Consider the following 16,241-nt stretch of genomic DNA (forward strand, 5'->3'; position numbering starts at 1 on the left):
AGAACTTTACCTGGTAAGCCACAGCCACATGGCGATACAGATTAATAGAAATGGGTTAATTTTAGATATGAGTTAGCCAGAAATACACTTAAGCTACTGGCCAAACAGTATTGCAATTAATAGATTTCTGTGTGATTATTTCGAGAGTCTGGGCGGATGGGAAACGAACAAGCAGCCTCCAACAACACACAGCACCACCAAAAATACAAAACAACAACAACAACAAAAAAAAAAAACAAAGCAAAAACATGAAGAGCTACATCCTTCAAAACCCTAGTTTCCTCAGATGTCAAGAAGTTAACTAACTGATGCACACTAAAAGGTGAAAGCACTTTCCTCTCAACTTATATTGGATATATATTTGAAATTTTTATATAGTTTATTACCTTTATATCTAAAAAGGAAGATTTACATATTAAGTAAAAGTGGTGTGGGGGAGGTTCCAGAAATTAGCATAACACAGCAGAAGAAAGACTGGCAGCTTAGTCTACCTGATGTTCACTCAAACATGGGAGCATGCTCTGAAAAGTCTGCCTTGTAGGAATGTGGGAGGGACAGGTACTATATTAATGACCCATAACAGGTCACCTTGGCCCATTCCCCCTTTTGTCCTCTGGGTGCCAGCTTTCAGGTGGAATATGGCACACTTCCCAGCTCCTTTCTATCTTCCTTGAATAAATTATATGCTTTCCTTAACTATCCACGTGTCTCTCTACAATTTAAAGTAGAGAGGTACAAGAATTTGGAAACTCCAGCTTCTACCCTCTAGACTGAGATTTACTCCAATAACAAAGAATTTATCATATTTTTCATATACTATATTCTGATCATGTTTCCCCTCTCCTGTCTCCTCCACATCCTTCCCCATCTCCACACCAGCTCAATTTTCTGTGTGCTCTGGGGGGCAGGGAGCTCAAACAAAGCAAAAAGTCAATAAAACAAAAAATAAAAACAAAACAAGAATCTTGGAGTCTGTTCTGTGTTAGCTAACTACTCCAGGGCATGAGGCCTGCTTCAGGTGTGGCTGATACATGTAGTGACACCCCATTATAAAAAATCTGTTTTTTCCCTGGGCCAGTAGGTATTAATTGCAAATAGCTTCTTGATTAGGGGTGAGACCCTGTGTTTACTGCCCTTTCAGTGCTGGAACCCCATGGGACTTGAACATCTTCAGGTCCAATAGCATTTATTTTTAAAAGGCAGTTTATTTAATAAAGATTGCTGAGGTTGTAAAGACATCTATTTCTAAACTTAAGACTTACTATATTCTAAAGAATGTACTTTGCCAACCAAGTTTTCATCCATTCCTAAATTAGTAATCTTTCCAAGATGAAATTCTATCGACCATTTCCCCCTCCATGTACCACTATCATGATACTTTTTCTTCCTTAACTTGTTTACAGAGGAACTACATATATTCAATTTTTAATATTAAGCCACCTTCGGCATATGCAGTATAAACCCAAACTGACTAAGATTTTTCTTTTATAAACTGTTAATTGTTTTTTCTTTTGGTCACTGCCAGGTCCCTAATTCCTCATCTCAAAGTCAAGCCTTGCATGGTGAGGCATGCCTTTAATCCTAACACTTGGGAGGTAGACACTGGAGGAGCAAGAATTTAGGAAAAGCCTTTGTTAACAAGACCCTGTCTCAAAACAAAAGTCAAATTTACAGGAAAGGGTCTGTGAACCTGTTATTTTATTTAAGAATTTTGTGTAAATACTCATGAATACAACTGACATGTAGCATTTCTTTCTTATACCTTCACTATCTGGTTATAAAATTAAGGACAAATACAAGAACAAAGAATGTATTCCTTTGCTTTCTAGTCTCTGAAATAATTTGTGCAACACTAGAATGGCCTACCTGTCCCATAAAATTATCTGGACCAGGTATTTCTTTGATGAGAAAATTTAACTGCTACCTCACAATTAAGTCAAACCTTTCTTATTTAGGCAAATTATAAAACCGTATCTTTAGATGTTTGTCTTCTGTAAATTTTCAAAGCAGTATGCACAAAACTACTGACAGCACTCTCTGGTATCTTGTTTTCATGCACCTCAAACTATATACCCTTCTCTATATATTTACAATTTTCAAATATATTTTTATTAGTTCACTGAGCATTTCTGAACTTGTTTTGATCATATTCACCTATACCATCCTTTTTATTCTGAAGTGTTATTTATGGCTTCTGTATTTTCCCAATCAAGCCTGCTTTATTTATTTTCTAGTCTTTCCAAAGAATCAACTTTTAGCTGTTGATTTCCCATGTGGACTCTGAACCTGGATCCCTTTATAACTAAATGATTACATAAATCTCTTCCCTAACAGCAACATAAATTAGGACACATTGCAATGCCTTGAACATTCATTATTTGAAATGCTTGGTACCAAGAATGTTTCATATCTCAATATTTTTTCTAATTTTGGAGTATCTGCATAGATAAGTTATCTTAAGAATGAGATTCAAGACTAAACGTCAAAGTCATTTGTTTCACATATACCCTATAACAGTAAAGGTAATTTTGTGATCCTATGACACACAAGCCTTGCTTAGTTCCAATTTGGCTCTACAGTTCAGTAAAAACCCTTATAAATGTAATACTAATATTTCAGTACCTAATAATTAGGACCATTTCTATATCATCTTTCACTTAATCTAGCCAGTTTGATGTTTCTGCATAATTGAAAAATTTTCTCCACCTAAAATTTGTTCTTAAAACATATGAAAAATAAAACCACTGATTTGTTTTAATTCAAGTTGGTGACTAGCACTCTAACCATCCCTTTCCACTCTGTACACTAAAAAAAAAATGTTTAGTTGGACTACAGTATGACAAAATAACAATTCTTTATTTCCTCTCCAACAAATTTAATGTATCCTAGATACTGCTCTATATAAATGTTCCTCTTTTTCTCACATCAGTACTAAGTATGATATCTCTGTTTACCTAGATGAACATGCAGAGGTTGAACAGTAAGCAGATGAGCCTGAATTCAAAACCAGAAAAGTGTGGGTCTATAGAATACCAAACACTGATAGTACCTGTTCTTGTCTGAAGTGTGAAAACTACAGTCTAGAACCACGTGTATGACTAAAAGCCTTACAAACCTAAAACCTTCAATAAAACAATTTCTTCACTGTTTTTTAAAGTTCAAATATACACACTATGGACCTAATAATTAAAACAATGTTACATCAAAGTCTAACACATCTCTGAAAAGAAGTCTGGAAAATGGCTGAGAATGTGACTTTAAGCAAAGAGACGGAGAGTAAAAACGTAACTTAAAGCAAATTCAACACTAGGGCAAGTGTAAAAATGACTGATGTTCACAAACAGTGAAATCAAAATTCACAGGAGATAGCAATCACTAGACATTATTATCCCTTAATATAAATGGACTCAACTCACCTATAAAAAGGCACAGGCTAACAGATTGGATATGAAAACAGAATTCATCCTTCTTCTGCATACAAGAAACACACCTCCACCTCAAAGACAGATATCATCTCAGAGTAAAGGGTTGGGGAAAAAAAATATTCCAATCAAATGGACCTAAGAAACAAGCGGGCGTAGCTATCCTAACATCTAACAAAATAGACTTCAAACTAAAATCAATCAAAAGAGACAAAGAAGGACATTTCACATTAGTTACAGGAAAAATCCATCAAGAGGAAATCTAAATACTGAACATCTATGCCCCAAACACAAGGGCACGTTCATATGTAAAAGAAACACTTCTAAAGTGTAAATCATACATTAAACCCCACACAGTAATAGTTGGAGACTTCAACACTCCACTCTCACTACTGGACAGGTCAGTCAAACAAAAAATGAACAGAGAAATAAGGGAACTAACAGATTTTTTAACTCAAATGTACTTAACAGACATCTATAGACTATTCCATCCAAAAATAAAAGGATATACCTTCTTTGCAGCACCTCATGGAACCTTCTCAAAAACTAACAACATACTAGGTAACAAAACAAACCTCAACAAATACAAAAAAAAAATGGAATTATTATGTATATTATCAGATCACCATCGTTTAAAACCAGAAGTCAACAGCAATACTAATTCCAGAAAGCCGCAACACATGGAAATTAATGCTCACCTGAATCAATGGGTCAAGGAAGAAATAAAGGGAGAAATTAAAGACTTCCTAAAATTCAATGAAAATGACCACACTACATATCCAAATTTACGGGACACAATGAAAGCAGGGTTAAGAGGAAAGTTCAGAGCACTAAATACCTACATAAAGAAGCTGGAAAAATCCCACACTAGTGAATTAACAGAACATTTGAAAACTTTAGAACAAAAAGAAGCAAACTCACCCAAGAGAACTAGACGGCAGGAAATGATCAAATTGAGAGCTGAAATCAACAAAATAGAAACAAAGAAAATAATACAAAGAATCAATGAGACAAAGAGTTGGTTCTTTGAGAAAAATCAACAAAATAGGCAAACCTTAATCCAAACTAACCAAAAGGCAGAGAGAAAATATCCAAATTAACAAACTCAGAAATGAAAAGGGGGACATAACAGACACGGAGGAAATACAGAGAATCATCAGGTCATATTTCAAAAACCTGTACTCCACAAAATTGGAAAACTTAAAGGAAATGGACAATTTTATGGATAAATATCACTTACCAAAATTAAATCAAGACCAGATAAACAAACAGACCTGTAAGTGTTGAAGAAATAGAAAGTGTCATCAAAAGTCTCCCAATCAAAAAAAAGCACAGGACCAGATGGTTTCAGCTCAGAATCTACAAGATTTTCAAAGAAGAATTAATATCACTACTCCTCAAATTACTCCACACAATAGAAACAGAAGGAACATTGCCAAACTTTTTATGAGGCTACAATTACCGTGATACTCAAACCACAGAAAGACATTACTTTTCAAATTACAAAACACTCTCACTAATGAACACTGATGCAAAAGTACTAAATAAAATACTGGCAAATCGAATCCAAGAACACATCAGAACCATCATCCACCTCGACCAAGTCGGCTTTATCCCAGAGATGCAGGAATGGTTCAACATATGAAAATCTGTCAACGTAATCCACCATATTATAAACAAACTGAAAAAAAAAAAAAACCACATGATCATCTCATTAGATGTCGAAAAAGCTTTCGACAAAATACAATATCCCTTCATGATAAAGGTCTTGGAGAGTGCAGGGATACAAGGAACATAACTATACATAATAAAGGGAATATACAGCAAGCCAACAGACAACGTCAAACTAAATGGAGAGAAACTCCCAGAGATCCCACTGAAATCAGGAACAAGACGATGTTGTGCACTCTCTCCATATCTATTCAGTATGGTTCTTGAGGTCTTAGCAAGACCAGTAAGACACCAAAAGGAGATCAAGGGGATACAAATCGAAAAAGAAGAAGTCAAACTCTCACTATCTGCTGATATGATAGTTTACATAAGCAACCCCAAAAATTCTACCAAGGAACTTCTACAACTCATACTTTCAGTAATGTAGCAGGATACAACACTAACTTGAAATAAAAAAAAAAAATCAGTAGCCCTCCTGTACTAAGATGATAAAAGGGCTGGTAAAGAAATCAGAGCAACATCACCCTTCACAATAGCCACAAATAGCATAAAATATCTTGGAGTAACTCTAACCAAACAAGTGGAAAATTTGCATGACAAGAACTTTAAATCTTTGAAGAAAGAAATTGAAGAAGACACCAGAAAGTGGAAAGATCTCCCATGCTCTTGGGTAGGTAGAATTAACATAGTGAAAATGGCAATCTTACCAAAAGCAATCTATAGATTCAATGCAATGCCCATCAAAATCCCAGCAAAATTTTTCAAAGACCTTGAAAGAACGGTACTCAATTTCATATGGAAAAGCAAAAAAAAAAAAAAAAAAAAAAAAAAAACAACCCAGGATAATCAAAACAATCCTGTACAATAAAAGAACTTCTAGAGGCATCACAATCCTTGACCTCAAACTTCACTACAGAGCTACAGTACTGAAAACAGACTGGTATTGGCATAAGAACAGACAGAAGGACCATTGGAACCAAATAGAAGACCCAGATATTAATCCACACACCTTCGAACACCTGATTTTTGACAAGGAAGCAAAAAATATCAAATGGAAAAAAGAAAGCATATTTAACAAATGGTGCTGGCATAACTAGATATCAACATGTAGAAGAATGAAAATAGACCCATACCTATCACCATGCACAAAACTCAATTCCAAATGGATCAAAGACCTCAACATAAAGCCAGCCACACTGAACCTTATAGAAGAGAAAGTGGGAAGTATACTTGAACGCACAGGTGACCACTTTCTGAATATAACCCCAGCAGCACAGATATTGAGAGAAACAATTACTAAATGGGACCTCTTAAAACTGAAAAGCTTCTGTAAAGCAAAGGACGCAGTTAACAAGACAAAACGACAGCCTATAGAGTGGGAAAAGATCTTTACTAACCCCACAGACAGAAGTCTGATCTCCAAAATAGACAAAAAACTCAAGAAACTGGTCACCAAAAGAACAAATAATCTAATTTTAAAAATGGGTACATACCTAAACAGAGAACTCTCAACAGAGGAATATAAAATGGCTGAAAAACACTTAAGGAAATGTTCAACATCCTTAGCCATCAGAGAAATGCAAATCAAAACAACTCTGAGATTCCATCTTACACCTGTAAGAATGGCCAAGATTAAAAACACTGATGACAACTTATGCTGGAGAGGTTGTGGGGTAAAGGAACACTACTCCATTGCTGGTGGGAGTGCAAGATGGTATAGCTGCTTTGGAAATCAATATGGCGATTTCTCAGAAAATTTGAAACAACCTTCCTCAAGACCCAGTAATACTACTTTTGGGTATATATCCAAAGGATGTTCGATGGTGCCACAAGGACATGTGCTCAACTATGTTCATAGCAGCATTGTTTGTCATAGCCAGAACTGGGAACAACCTAAATGCCCCTCAACTGAAGAATGGATAAAGAAAATGTGGCACATTTACACAATGGAGTACTACACAGCAGAAAAAAAATAATGACATCTTGAATTTTGCAGAAAAATGGATGGAGCTAGAAAACATTATTTTGAGTGAGGTAACCCAGACACAGAAAGACAATTGTCACATGTACTCACTCACAGGTGGTTTTTAAACATAAAGCAAAGAAAACCAGCCCACAAATCACAATCCCAGAGAACCTAGACTACACGGAGGACCCTAAGAGAGACATACGTAGATCTAGTCTACATGGGAAGTAGAAAAAGACAAGATCTCCTGAGTAATTTGGGAGCATGGGGACCTTGGGAGGGTTTAAGAGGAGGGGAGAGGCACGGAGGGAGGCAGAGAAAAATGTAGAGCTCAATAAAAATCTATAAAAAAAAAGGGGGGGGGAATTACTGATGTTAAATAGAGGTCGTCAGCAAATAATAAAAATTAAAGGCAAGGTACCGTATTTGATGCATCTAAGATGTTAGTGATTATAAACAGGTTATCTCATATACTCTTAATAATGAAAATCCCACACCATTTCAATTATGATATACTTTTCTTTTTTTTGGTTTTTCGAGACAGGGTTTCTCTGTAGCTTTGGAGCCTGCTCTGGAACTCTCTTTGTAGACCAGGCTGGCCTCGAACTCACAGAGATCCTCCTGCCTCTGCCTCCCAAGTGCTGGGATTAAAGGTGTGCGCCACCACCACCCGGCTATGATATACTTTTCAAATCGTGAACACATTCAGATTTGAGAAGTGAAAAAGAAAAAAAGGACTTAGACTCAAATAACTGGACAATTAAATCACTACACAGATGAATGAATAAAACTTAAGAAATAACATTCAATCCAAAGAGTTGTCTAATTATTCAGTTGGTATGAAAGACCATGTTAAAAATTCCAAAAGATACATTTGCTCATGAGAATGTAACTAAAAGAACTGAAGAAATACCACTGAATCTCTAAAATACAGGCCTTTTGAGTCTGGTGATTACAAATGCATCCTGAAGAAAACAACTAGAACAAACTTTCATGAAAATAACTTCTTCATTGTAGGAACAAAAGAATACCAAAATTAAAACCTTGGAAAACTAGCCAGTTTTAATCAATTTGCTACACAAAAATCAAAAACAAAACACTGAAAAACTGCTGTTACTAAAGAAATTTTGCATAGGGGATACACAATGAAGTACTCAATAGCAAAGAACAGGATCCTTAGCTTAACCTCCAAATGCTTAAACAAGCAAACACACCCACACTACATGCTCAAGCAAGAAGGGATAAATGTAACACCTAGGAAATCTGATGAAGAGCATACAGGAACTTTCTTTTTCTATTCCTGCAACTACTATTTAAGCTGAATTTATACTGGAGGATGGAGAGCTGTACCAGCTGGTAAAGTGCCTGTTACATAAGCACATAGGCTTGAATTCTGATCAACAGTCATATAAAAACTGGCCTCAATTGTGCACACCTATATTATCCCAGTGCTAGCAGGGCAAACAGGCAAATTCCTGAAGCTCACTGGCTAGACAACGTAGGCAACTGGTGAGCTCCAGGTTTGGTGAAAGACCCTATCTCAAGACAGAGAACAAGCCAGGAAGACAGCAAATATCAACCTCTGGCTTCCACAGGCATGCATGTATACACGTACACACACACACACACACACACACACACACACACACACACACTCTGTGTCCTTCTTAAAAGAGCAAAAACAATTAGGATTTGTGAACCAGAACATAAATAAATACACATATAGACAATATTGAAGTGGAAAGACTACAAATCAGTGGTTCCCAGCCTATGGGTTGAGTTATCCTGCATTATCAGGTATTTACATGATTCCTAACAGTAGCAAAATTACAGTTATGAAACAGCAACAAAATAATTTTATAGTTGGGGTCCCCACAACATGAGGAACTGTATTTAAGGGTTGCAGCATTAGGAAGGCTGAGAACCACTGCTATAGATGCTTGACATTTATGAAAATTTGAGTAACAAAGTTGAGTATTCCTTATTTAAACTGCTTGGAACCAAGAGTGTTTCACCTCAAGTTTTTTTTCATTTTGTGATGTCTGCATATATAAAATGAGTTATCTTGAGGATGAACTTCAAAGCTAAACATCAAATTCATTTATGTTTCACATATAACTTATAAACAGTCTAAAGTTAATTTTATAAGTATTTCTAGTTTTCATTATAACCTATTAGATATGGTCAGATACAATTTTTTCCATGGGCAGCTTCACGTTTGGGACCCAAAGGTTTCGGGTTTTGGAGCATTTTCAATCTTGATTTTCATATTAAAGATGCTCAATTTATATAAATTAGCAGAAAATAGGATTTGGCAGTGATAAAAGGTATTAAGACATGACTGGGGGGGGGGTATAGGCCTATAATTTCGGGAGCCAAGGCAGGAGCACAAGTTCAAAGCCAGCCTTGAGTACACACTTGAAGGCTAACTAAGGGACATAAATGCCTATTTCAAAAACAAAACCTAAACAACAAAACCCATCTCAGACTGTACGCAAGACTACGAACGATAAAAGGTTGTTTGTGCAAGATGCCAGAGATATATACAGTCAGGATCATGTGTCATGAGGTCATAAGAGTATGTTGCATGTTTAGGCTAAATGAAAAGACAATTTAAATGTTCAGTCTACCAAAGAAAGAAAAAAGTTTAAAGAAAGCTTATAGTTTAAGCTTTTAAAATGTCTATCCAAGTTATGATGGTCAGTTTACTATATGCCAAAAAACTAGAGTATTTTAATTACTAAGAATATCTTTATCTTTAATTGGGTCTGATAAACTGCACTCAGATATAGGAACTTTATATTAATAGTTTATTAAGACCATGAATTTAACTGATGAAATGCTCAATAGCTTAGAATAAAAATATACTGACTACTATCTTAATAACCATAAAGTCCTTGAATGAAGGCTTATATGAAATCAAGTCATATAGTAATAGAACTTCCTGAAATACTGTGAAAAATAAGTAAAAAGCATTAACTATAACTTTAATACAAATCTGATACACATAAAGGGCCTAATGTTTATAGGATTAAATGAATTAAGTTATTAAAAATGTTAATTACAAAATAAACATCTACCCACAATTTTCACACTGAAAAATATAAACTCAAAACTTTTTTTTAAAATACAAAACACTTCACGAATTTGCATGTCATCCCTGCACATCAGCCATGCTAATCTTCTCTGTATCATTCCACTGTTAGTATATGTTACCAAAGCAAGCACTAAACTCAAACTTCTATTCCAAATAAAGCATAAAGAAATAAAATGCTTCCAGTGGTTTTCCACTGGAAGCCAGCATGACATATTCTTCAGATGTTAAGCAAGCACCACTTATGACCCAATCATTCTGGTCCTAGATAATTTACCCAATGAAAAGATACACATGAGAGCATATGTTCATACTTACGTATAAATTCTTTGTAATGACAAAAGAATTGACACGTGTATACGTATTATAGTCTGCACCCACACAAAATACACTCCACAACAAAAGACTTAATTATCAATGCATGAAACAAGACTGATGCTGAATAGAGCTGTAAATTAAAGGAATACATACCACAAAAAATAAATATATAAATAAAATGCATGTTTACAAAACTGCCCTAACAAAATATTTTAAATTTTTAAACATTCAAAAGATACTAGATTTACTTACTGGTCTTAAGGTCTTATTAATGTCAAACTCATTATCTTAAATACATACTTTTTTTTTTCACTTTAAGGCAAAAGTGAGCACTTTAATTATAAAGATAAAGTAAACTTACCTTTTTATCTTCCTTTACTTTGTGGGCTTTCTTCTTTATCTTCTTTTCCTCTACCTCCTGGTCAGATGTGATCGCAGGATTATCAATACCACCTTTCCAAGTTTCAACAGGCGAAAGCAGTGGATCTTCTTCACTTCCTCGATGTCTTCCTTTTCTTTTAGGTTTAGAAGTTGTGAAAGCCTCATCATCACTTGCATCTGAGTGTGTTCTTCTATAGTATGACTTGGCTTTACTAAACAAAGTTTTAGATTTATATTTGTATTTTGAAGGCCTACGTTCCCCATGACCTTTTGAGATTCTATCAGAAAACCCATTTTCTTCATCTCCTTGAGTGTTATTTACAAATGAGTTTCGAATTTTAATAATTCGATTCTGACTATCATCTGGGACAACATAAATCTCATCAGAATAGCCCTTCTGTTTGAAAATTGTGTCAATGGGTTCCGCATAGTTATCTGAAGAGTCCATATCTTCAGGATGTGCCATAGGTACCCGGGAAGTCTGTTTTCTTGGATTTTTACCAATGCCAGCTTCTATTGTTTTTAAAAGGTTTGGATCCAGTTTTTTCACATTTGTTTTAGGTACAACAGGTTTAGGTTTAATAGGTGGAGGCACTTTATGGTTACGTTCATGATCGTGACAGTTTGGGGTGCTATGAATCGGATACTCATTTCCTTCCAAATCTAACCTGTATCTGGAACGGTCACTGGGTGTTGGAAGCAATTGTACATCATCCCCAATTGGACTATAAGGAGGTGGTGCTTCTGTGTCATCATCTGAATCAGGGTAGTTGTTATAGGGAAAACAGTCTCTTGGAGATGGGAGAAAAACATCTTCACTTTGATGGGTGGATTCCCTTGTGTTATCAGACAAATAGGAATTTTCTATCATATTTTTTTTCTCTAGAACATCACTGAAAAACAGTGTAAAGACCTCAGTTTGCCGATGATACTGAGATAAAGAATACAATGCTGTAAATTTAGCAGTTATTTCCGTTGCAATGTGTTCTCCTTCAGTCATTAGCTCCTTGATAGCCTCATTTTCAAAAAAATCTGCTTGACTGTCAGTAACTGCCACCAGTTGTACAGGGATGGTATCTTGAACTTCTGACAGAAAGGCGCGAAGCATTCCCATTGATGCTCTCCGTTTTGCAGAATAAACTAATATATACCCATGGACCAGTTCATCTTTTCTTACTCCAATTGAAGAATGGTATGACAATATTGTGATCTGTATTCGCCTCCTTTTTTCACCAATAATTTTGTCAAGCATTAAGGAATTATTCTGTCCAGCTTGAGCAGCACTGCAAGAATGAGAATCCAGGAAGGGTGAAAGAATGAGATCCACACTAAATGGATCACCACACATGGCACACATGACAATCCTCAAGTCAGCTTCAGACACATCCTTATTAATAGGAACTGGGCTCACCACATCTAAATTGTGTTTAACTGACTCCAAAACTCCTCTTAGAGCTTGCTTTATTTGTGATTCATTAAATTTACGAGGATACGTACCAGTAGGTACATCTACAAAAGGACACTGCAATTTGTTGGCCAACTGCTGTCCTTGATGCCTGAGAATTGGTAGATTTTTACTAATGGAGTCCCTCTGATTAGCAAGAATTAATGTAAATGGAAGATTAGCCATATATTTATCTTTTCTGATCTGAGACGCTTCAGTTCTTATTTTTCCAATAAATTCCCCAATAAAACTCAGTGACTCAATGGAATTAAATACACAGAAGCACCCATGTGGTTTAAAGGCTGTAGTCCATAACTGACTCAAAATGTAAGGCGATTTGGCATCAACAGGCCGAAGATCAAGTTCATAAATTTTTCCATCTAAGGCATACTCATCATCAGTGGATTGAGTCCTTATCTCATTTGCTAGTTCCTGGGCAAGACCATCTTTCCCTAAAATGAAAAGATTAACTTTGTCTATATTGGTACTATCATGATACAAGCGTAGGCGGCCATGATCCAACTGTAGAAGACTACTGGCAAGTAAGTGCTCCACTTTAATGTCTGTACAATATTGGCCACTGAGGCAGGTTTCTTTAGTGGGATGATACACAAATCCTATATGCTTAAGGAGAAGAGACTCCCTATCAGGTGCGAGTTTCTGTAAAGCTTTATATCTAGGTTCTTCACTTAGAACTGTATGGATTTCACTCATTTTATCTGAACTTGGTGTTGCATTAAGATCTAAATCATAAAAAAGCTCCGAATGCTCAAAAAGCATTTCCTGAAACTCTTCTTTGGCTTTTTCAACTATCTCTCGCTGATGTCTACCATATACTTCTTTGCTATCAGCCTCAGTGATGTATTTGAATGCTTCATCTTCCATAACAAAACACATAACTTCCTCCCATGGTTGCCCAGGTGAAATGAACTGAATTTTTTCTAAAGTCTTCTTGAATTTATCCTTCATTTCTATTCTTCTTTTCTCTGATATCAGATGTTGTACATGGTTCTGATAGACCTTTTCTGCTTCTAAAGTTTTCAGGAGGTCGAATGGGATCCGTCTATCATTAATTTTGTCTATATGGTCAGTTTCATCCCAAGGTGTTTTTTCTAGCACCACGAAGCATAACTGGAAATCAGCTCTCTTTTCCATTAACTTCAAAGCTTCCAACCAATTCAAATGCTCAATCTCTTCTAGATCAGGCAAGAGAGTATTAAAAGCCCTTGGCAAGGTACTTATATATTCTTCTCTCCTTTTTCTTATATGTTCCTGCTTGAGTTGTTCTATATGCTTTGAGAATGTATTTCTGGCCTTTCTTGTTCCCTCTAAGTTGATATATTCTTCATAATCAGGATGATTTTTTAATTTATTACTAACAGTTTTCCAAGTTGCATGATAATCTCTCACAGTCTGTACAAGTTTTTCAAACTTATCTGTTGCTGTGACAACAAGTTGTCTCTGTGTTTTATAAGCATCCAGATAGGGAATAATTTTAGGTTTGCCACGAGTTTTATCCAACATTTGCACCAACGCAGTGAAACATGTCTCAATGTTGACATTAAACCGTGCTGATGTTTCCACTACAAGGAGGTTCTTTTTATTTGAAGCAAACGCTTGAACTTCTCTAAGATAATGATCCACACACTCATCACATTTAGTTGCTGCTATTATCACAGGCTTTTTGGATTTTGAAAGCTGGACAAAAAGGTTATTCACAAATTTAAGTTGATCATCAAACTTCCTATTACATCCTTGACTTACATCAATACACAATAAAAATCCATCTACATTGAGCTTCCCTTCAGGCATTTGTTTCTGTTCAAAGTCTTGCTCCAAACCCAGCTGATCGGTGCAAATGTACATTAGTTTTTCTGCTGACTGCAATTTAGAGGCAGCTGCACGTTTTATATATGGTTGTAAATTTGTACTTCGATGAGGCAAGAAAGTCTGGTCATCAATGAACTCTGTTTGTTCAATGACATGGATTTTGCATTCTACTCCATCTTCACCATTTTGTGTTATGTCACCCCAATACAAAAAGTGATCATTGTTTACTACACGGCCTCCAAAGTCAATGGTGCTAAGCACAGAAGTATGCTCTGGATAATATTCATCTGCTTTGGAGCGTACAAATCTATTGCACAGACAAGATTTTCCAACTCCACAGTTACCTTTGTCTTTTTCAGTCCCCGAGAGTCCAACCACACTGACGGTATAGGATGGGGGACGAGGCTCTTTGTTTTTTGCCATCATAACTCTTTTCTCATGTCTCTACATTCAAAAAGGCAACCATATAGACTTTTCATTCTGAAAATAAAACCATTTCAAAATACAGATCCTGAATTTCAGAATTATATTTGGTTCTTTGTAGTTCCTTCATCGCCAAAGAAAGGTCTTGGAGATCATATGGATCATCTTCCTAGAAAGAGAAAAAAAATGAAAATCTTATGTGAGTTTTGTGAGTACAAAGTAAAAATGTCCACAGCAAAGTATTATGTAAACCAAAAATTGTAATGATATTGTATATATGTAAAGAAACCAGACAATTTATAATTTACTTTTACAAATGTACAATGGCCTCAAATTTTAAGGTAAAGCTAACAAAATGGTAAATATATAAATCTAATGGCTTATAGCTTTAAAATGAACTTTCTTAAAGCCTCTACTAACCAAACATGAGTTCTGCTTCTAATTACACTATCCTACAGATTTGAGGAAATAACAAATCTTTTCCACTGCTTTCATTTTCCTTCCTTCCATAATAACATGCTAGTAGTAACTACACTGTACTGCCTTCTCAATTGCCTTACAACTCGCATTCAATTTTGCTTTTTACTGTATCAGGAATAGAATCAAGGCCCTAACCCTAGCATGCTCTACACAACTCCCCTCAACAGCTGTCTCTCCAGTCTCATGACTTTAAAATATAAAATAACCAGCTTCAGGTAACAGAATTCCTCAAAACCTATTTCCCCAGGATTTTTGAATTTTAGGGTTTTATGTTTTGTTTTCAAGTAAGTTGAAGCCTATTAGATTTCACACTCCTCCCAAAATTGAGAGAACACAGCAGAGCAAAGAACACAAGAAAAGGGGGAAACAAGTTAATACTGTAGAAAACTTTTAACTAAAACCTATTCTCTACCAAAATGCTCATACTTTTAGTAATATCTCTTATATAAGCTTATCCAAGTACAATGTAACTCTGGATACCATGGCTCACTGAGAATTCAGACTTGGGGCTGGGAGATGTTGCTTAGACATAGACAACTTGCCTAATATTTATGGGCCCCTGGTTTTGATGCCCCAAAACAGCACATTCACTTCTGATTTCCTACAGCAACCCCAAAACATGAGTGTATATATATATATACACACACATATACAAACATACATGTAGACATATGTAGAGACACACACATATATACATTTATATGAGTGTACTCTACATCATAAAATGAAAAGGCAAGACACAGAAAAGAGCATTACCATAAAAGATATTTTGAAGGTGTAAAAAATTAAAGGATGATAATATTAATTGAAAATGTGTATATCTGAGTTTTATATATGTAATCACACCATTGAACACTGGGCAGTGAAAAGCTTTTTCTCTAAAAGATAAATAAAACTCTTAAATTGAGGCTGAATCAATTTAGGTTTAATTTTAAAGCTTCAGCACATCCTAAATAATCTGACAGTGATGATTTCTGAATCATAAATATGAAAACTTATACTTAAAAAAAATCAACTATCCCAGCACTCGGGAGGCAGAGGCAGGCAGATCTCTGTGAGTTCGAGGCCAGCCTGGTCTACAAGAGCTAGTTCCAGGACAGGAACCAAAAGCTACGGAGAAACCCTGTCTCGAAAATAAAAAACAAACAAACAAAAAAAAAAAAACCAACTAGAAACGGGAAATGATATTAAGCAAATAGTTTTCCTTTTCTC

The 16,241-nt window shown here is 35.6% G+C and overlaps 1 protein-coding gene and 1 non-coding gene across 6 annotated transcripts in view; both read right to left on the reverse strand.

Moving 5' to 3' along the window:
* Positions 1 to 16,241, reverse strand: part of Arhgap5 (Rho GTPase activating protein 5) — a 69,417-nt gene that overhangs the window by 41,270 nt on the left and 11,906 nt on the right. For all 5 annotated transcript variants that reach the window (XM_041658489.1, XM_041658487.1, XM_041658486.1 and 2 more), the window contains exon 2: positions 10,833 to 14,718. In XM_041658489.1, the coding sequence (XP_041514423.1) occupies positions 10,833 to 14,552 (3,720 nt within the window). In that variant the 5' untranslated portion in view covers positions 14,553 to 14,718. The remainder of the gene's footprint in view (positions 1 to 10,832; positions 14,719 to 16,241) is intronic.
* Positions 10,183 to 10,284, reverse strand: LOC121452649. Its single transcript, XR_005974893.1, has one exon. It is a non-coding gene; the product is annotated as a U6 spliceosomal RNA (small nuclear RNA).

The sequence above is a fragment of the Microtus oregoni genome, unplaced genomic scaffold (assembly GCF_018167655.1).
Source record: "Microtus oregoni isolate MIOR12 unplaced genomic scaffold, Mior012 000009F_ref0000495, whole genome shotgun sequence".
NCBI lineage: Eukaryota > Metazoa > Chordata > Mammalia > Rodentia > Cricetidae > Microtus > Microtus oregoni.